General features: G+C 45.4%; 1 protein-coding gene across 1 annotated transcript in view; it reads left to right on the forward strand.

Annotated features, from left to right (window-relative positions):
• The window catches only part of LYPD6B (LY6/PLAUR domain containing 6B), a 50529-nt gene extending 44834 nt beyond the window's left edge, over positions 1-5695 (forward strand). The window contains exon 6 of the mRNA XM_077181777.1: positions 1770-5695. Coding sequence (XP_077037892.1) covers positions 1770-1952 — 183 coding nt within the window. The 3' untranslated portion in view covers positions 1953-5695. The remainder of the gene's footprint in view (positions 1-1769) is intronic.
• The last annotated feature ends 305 nt before the right edge of the window (positions 5696-6000 follow it).

The following is a 6000-nucleotide window of genomic DNA, read 5'->3' on the forward strand; positions in this document are numbered from 1 at the left end:
TTCTACTCCTGCTCTGCTCTGCCTGCTCGTGTTCTACTCCTGGCCTGCTCTGCCTGCTCGTGTTCTACTCCTGTTCTACTCCTGCTCTGCTCTGCCTGCTCGTGTTTTACTCCTGTTCTACTCCTGCTCTGCTCTGCCTGCTCGTGTTCTACTCCTGCTCTGCTCCCGCTCTGCTCCTGTTCCTGCCCTGCCTGCTCGTGTCCTGCTCGTACCCTGCTCCTGCTCTACTCCTACTCTATTCCTGATCTGCTCCTGCTCTGCTTTGCCCTGCTCATGTTCTATTCATACGCTGTTCCTGCTTTACTTGTGCCCTGCTCCTGCCCCATTCCTGTCTTAGTCCTGCTCTGCTCTGCCCTGCTCCATTCCTGTCGTATTCCCGCTCTACTCGTACCCTGCTCCTGCTCTACTCGTGCCCTGCTCCTGCTGTATTCCTGACCTGCTCTGCCTCTGCTCTATTCCTGCTCTACGGCTCTGCTCTGCCTTGCTCCTGCTCTGCTCATGCCCTGCTCCTGCTCTATTCATACCCTGCTCCTGCTCCACTCGTGCCCTACTCCTGCTCTATTCCTGCCCTGCTCCTGCCCGATTCCTGCCATGCTCCTGTTGTGCTCCTGCTGTGTTCTGCTCCTGCTCTACTTGTACCCTACTCCTGCCCTACTTGTACCCCACTGCTGCCCTGCTCCTGCCCTACTCCTGCGCTACTCCTGGGGCTGGAGGTGGCTATTCCAGGGCTGGTTTTTGCAGGAGAATGTGCCAGGAGCTGCTCTGCAATGGGAACAGTGGGATTTCTGCATGCTCTGCAATGGGAACAATGGGATTTCTGCATGCTCTGCAATGGGAACAGTGGGATTTCTGCATGCCCTGCAATGGGAACAATGGGATTTCTGCATGCTCTGCAATGGGAACAGTGGGATTTCTGCATGCTCTGCAATGGGAACAGTGGGATTTCTGCATGCTCTGCAATGGGAACAATGGGATTTCTGCATGCTTTACTCAGGGGAACAATGGGATTTCTGCATGCTCTGCAATGGGAACAATGGGATTTCTGCATGCTCTGCACTGGGGAACAATGGGATTTCTGCATGCTCTGCAATGGGAACAATGGGATTTCTGCATGCTCTGCAATGGGAACAATGGGGTTTCTGCATGCTCTGCAGGGGGAACAATGGGATTTCTGCATGCTTTACTCAGGGGCACAATGGGATTTCTGCATGCTCTGCAGGGGGAACAATGGGATTTCTGCATGCTTTACTCAGGGGCACAATGGGATTTCTGCATGCTCTGCAATGGGGAACAATGGGATTTCTGCATGCTCTGCACAGACCACAAAACCTGGAGGGAAAAACTGAGTGGGAACAAAGTTTTTAGAGTCAGAATTTTTCAGCTTGAAAAAAGCTGAAGCTTGAGAGGTTGCAGAGCAGATTTAGAGTTGGTGTGTTAGAAAGGGAAGCTCTGTTTTCTGCAGTGCCAGTGTGGGTCTGTGACATCCCACCTCAGCCTGGGGACACACCTGGGGATGAGCGACTCCAGGAAAAAACTGCACTCCTGATTTGGAGAATTGATTCATGGATAAATTGCATTTTAGGATGGTTTTTAGCATATCTGCTCCACCTGCTGCCCCGGCCAGGATGGGTCTGTTCAGCTCAGCTTTGTGACGCCAAACGCGCGTTTCTCTCTTAAAACCGCCCTGAATTAATTACCTTGAATCAATCCCCCTGAATTAATGACCCCGAGCTAATTGCCGCGAGCTAATGACCCTTTTGCCCCAGCAGGAGTGTGTTTCCTGCTGTGAAGGCATGATCTGCAACGTGGAGATCCCCACCAACGCCACCAACGCGGTGTTCGCCGTGCTGCAGGCGCGCAGGGCGGCCGCGGGCAGCCGCGCCCTGCCCAGCCTGGTGACGCTGGTGACACTGGTGACACTGGTGACACTGGTGACAACGGCGCTGTCCTGACACAGCACCCCCTGACAGAGCTGCTGGGACAGCCCCCGGGCCAGGAACCTCCAGGGTCTCCAAGGAGAGGTCGCTGAATTCATCCCAGCAGGTTTACGGGAAAGGCGCATCCTGAACTCCTTGGGTGTTACAATGGGAATCCTTCCCCGTCAGTGTTGGAAATAAACCCCACAAAAACCTTCCAGTGGGGAGGACTCGAGTTTTAATTCCCTGTTTTCTGAGGAAAATGCACATTTTTTTTGGATTTTGGGACAGAACTGTGACAATCACAGTCAAAAGGAGCTTTGGGTGGATGACATGGAAAGGTGGGAACTGGATTTAAACCTTTTATGTGCATAAACAACTCAAGAGTTTCTTATCAGGGTGTGTTTGAGCTTATCTTGATTTCATAGAGAACACCTCTGGTTTTCATAGAGAACAAATATGAGGTTGGTTTTTTTTCTGCTTGATCAGAGCTCTTATTTCTCCTGGCAATAATACAAAATTAATTCTTTTCTTTCTATAAAGTGCCTCATCCTCCTCCTGTTTTAAAGCTGTGGGAAATGTAGAATTCCTAAAAACCCTGTTGGAGCACCCAGAGCAGAATTCCTGATCTGGCAAAGCAAAGGGATTATTTCTTTGCAGTTGGGTGTCCCCTCAGAATATCACAGAAATATTTTTGTGATATTGGGATGTCACCACTTCGAAATCACAACTATGGTCAAGCAGCTTCATTATCCTAAAAATTCCAAGTGAGCAATTGGAATAAATAAGGAGGGAAGTCTGCTGTGTTCTCTCTTGATTTGCACAGGTTTTTCCCAGGAATTTTATTTTTCCTGATGGATGTTTTCAGGAAGGATGGATCACTTAAACTGACTCAAAAAAGAGATTTGGAGCTGCTCCCTGAAAAATTTGAGTAGCTACAAATTTGGCTTCTTTTACATCAACATTGCCTTAATTCTTTGCTGTTTTGTGTCACTAATTATATTCAGTTGTAAAAAAGATTCTGGAATATTTCCAGGCTTGTTGACATTCCGAAATTTCCTCCACAATATCCTTAGAATGCAGAAAGGTGTCTGAATTCAGTCTGTGGCTCCTGGACGGGCGATTGTGCAGCTACAAAATTGGATGGAAAAGCTTTTTCCTTGCCGAAGGAAAACGGTTTTTGATGTCTGAGTCAAGGTTTTCCAGGGACTGGATTCTCATGGATCTCTCATTTCTCAAGATCTGGATTCTCTCTTTCCATATCTGGATTCTGTGCCATCCAACAGGGCTGGAATTTGGCTCTGGAGCTGGGCTGGGAGAGCTGGGAATGTTCCCCTGGAGAAGGGAAGGCTCCAGGCAGAGCTCAGAGCCCCTGGCAGGGCCTGAAGGGGCTCCAGGAGAGCTGGAGAGGGACTGGGGACAAGGGCTGGAGGGACAGGAGCCAGGGAATGGCTTCCCATTGGGAAAGGGGAGATTTGAGTGGGATTTTGGGAAGGAATTCCTGGCTGGGAAAGTGGGGAGGGGCTGGGATGGAATTCCCAGAACAGCTGTGGCTGCCCCTGGATCCCTGGAAGTGTTCAAGGTCAGGTTGGATGGAGCTTGGGACAAGGCTTGAGAAGGCTGGGCAGAGTCCCAGAATAAAGCAGGGATTCATCCCAAGCATCTCCTCCATGGATCCACCTTGGGCAGCACCAGAGCCCAGCCAGGGCTGCACCCAAGATGAACCAAAATGGCCCCAAAATGCACCAGCGCTCCCGGGCTCTGTCCCTGGGATCAGTTCTGCTCCATTTGCATCTTGCAGTTCATTGTCCCATCCCAGCTTTAGCCCCTGCAGTCCCACCCTGCTTGTTTTTCTCTCTCCAGCCCTCGGGGTTTGTGCTCTGGGGCTGAGATTTGGCTCATTTGTCCTTGGTGCCCAGCTGGAGCAGGAATTGTTTTGTCTCCCTGCTCTGTGCACAGAGCTCAGCATCCCTTAAATATTGTCCCTTTTACACTAAAGCAGCACAGAGCCTGAAAAACCCCAAACCCAAACCTGAGGCATCACTGGGACTGGGGCAGGTGTCCCTGGATGATCCGGGTGGGCTTTAAGGCCCTTCCCAACCCAAACCATTCCAGGATTCCCTGATGGTCCCATAATTACCTTCATCCTTCTGCTCCAGGAAGGATTTTTCCAGATGAAATTTTAAATTTTTTTTTCTGGTGGAAAAGCCATTCCAGGTTTTTCATTGCTCCATGGGGAATTCCTCCCAGTGGAAGTTGGCTCCCACGTTTTGGGCCATCGGATTTTTCCTGCACAGATTCCTCCTAAATTCAACTCAATTCTTGCAGTCTCAACAAGGCCTCCAAGAGCTCTGTGGTCTGGTAGGAGTCACTGTCGGTTATTTACAATAATCTCAGTACTGAGGGGTTTTTTATGGAGGAAAAGCCACTCCAGAGCTTTTGGGAATGGCAGGGAGACCCTAAAAATCTGCTGCAACAACACAAAAAGAACATTTCAGGAGGGTTTTGTCCCCTCTGTCGAATATTTTTTTTTCCCCTCTCTGGAAAGTGAAGAGATTCTGAAACGAAGACTTTAAGCCTCATAAAATCCCTCTGCTTTTGGGAAAGAATTGTTTGGGATAAACCCCAATAAATCAACTGAAGGTTCAAGGATGCCACCTGGGCGTGTGAAAGGATTTGATCTTGGGTTTTATGTTTGAAAATCAGAATTTTAGGATTCCAAGAGTGGAGGATATTGAGGATGAGCTGTAATCATTGGGATGCATCCATCCCTTTGTTATGGCAAAGTTTGGGATTATTTTTAGTGGGGAATTGAATAAGCAAATGCTCTTAATGCAATGCAAAAAGGCACATGGTAGAAGAAATATGGAATTTAGGAGGGCATTTCAGTTTTTCCCTTTGCTTCATCTTTTTTTTATGGAAAACCTTGCTTGGATTTGATGTTAAATGCAGATTTTGTAGGAAAACGTGCTAAGAAAATAGTATTAAAATTCACCATATTTTTAGCAGGATTAATGACTGTACAGAAATCCGACCTTAATTTATGGCAGAATTTTTATATTAAATATTTTCAGGTATCAGAATTTTCAGATCTCTGTCTGAAGAACTTTAAAAAGTATTGGTGGATTTGATAAAACAAATTTTCAGTGATGTCCTTGTCTCAATTTGGGTTCAGATGTTGTAATTTAAATTAACAGATGTTGTAATTTAAAAGTGTTCAGCTTTTCATTTGATAAAACCAATTTTCAGTGATCTCTTTATCTCAGTTCAGGTTCTCAGATGTTGTAATTTAAATATGTTCCAATTTTCTCTTGATAAAACCAATTTTCAGTCATGTCTTTATCTCACTTTGGGTTCACAGATGTAGTAATTTAAATATATTCAATTTTTCATTGCCTAAATCCACCCCTAAACTTTGGGAATGGTGTTTCTGTAAATCCATAAATTTTTGAACCTGAAAATAATTCAGAAGTAATGGCAAATCCATCCATTTGTGCAGTTAAATGTATTTTTTATGATATATATGTGTATGTAATATGATTTTTATTTACTTTGCACTGGACAGCCTATAGAAGGTTTATTTTTAAAACTTAAATCCTGATAAATTCTTCATTATTCAGTGTTTGGATGTTTTCTTATTGCTGTGTAGCTCCTTTAAATCTTCTCCAGAAATGGCACTTTTAATAAAAAAATATTCAAATATTTTCTGGTAGAGAACGTTTTTGGTGACAAATATTGCTTGGTAAAATCTTAAATTAAGTTGAATTCTGCCCTAATTCTGCATAATTTAAATATTGTTTTCTTCGATGATGATTTTCTTTGATTCCAGGATTATTTTTGGGAATATTTACCCTCCCTTTTTAGGGTGATTTATCCTCTTAGAGACCCTCAGTGCCCAGGAAGCTTGAAGAAAACTTAATTTTATTTGCGTTTTTTAAAAACTCTGATTGCTGGAATCGTGGCTAAAACAATTTTAATTGTAGTTTTGTAGTGTTTTAATGAAAATAAAAAGAAATCTCATTTATTTTGCTGTTGGCATCAAGGGGAGGCAGAAAAAGCAGGTGCAGGTTGGGGGGAGAGAGTG

The sequence above is a fragment of the Agelaius phoeniceus genome, chromosome 7 (genome assembly GCF_051311805.1).
Source record: "Agelaius phoeniceus isolate bAgePho1 chromosome 7, bAgePho1.hap1, whole genome shotgun sequence".
Lineage (NCBI taxonomy): Eukaryota > Metazoa > Chordata > Aves > Passeriformes > Icteridae > Agelaius > Agelaius phoeniceus.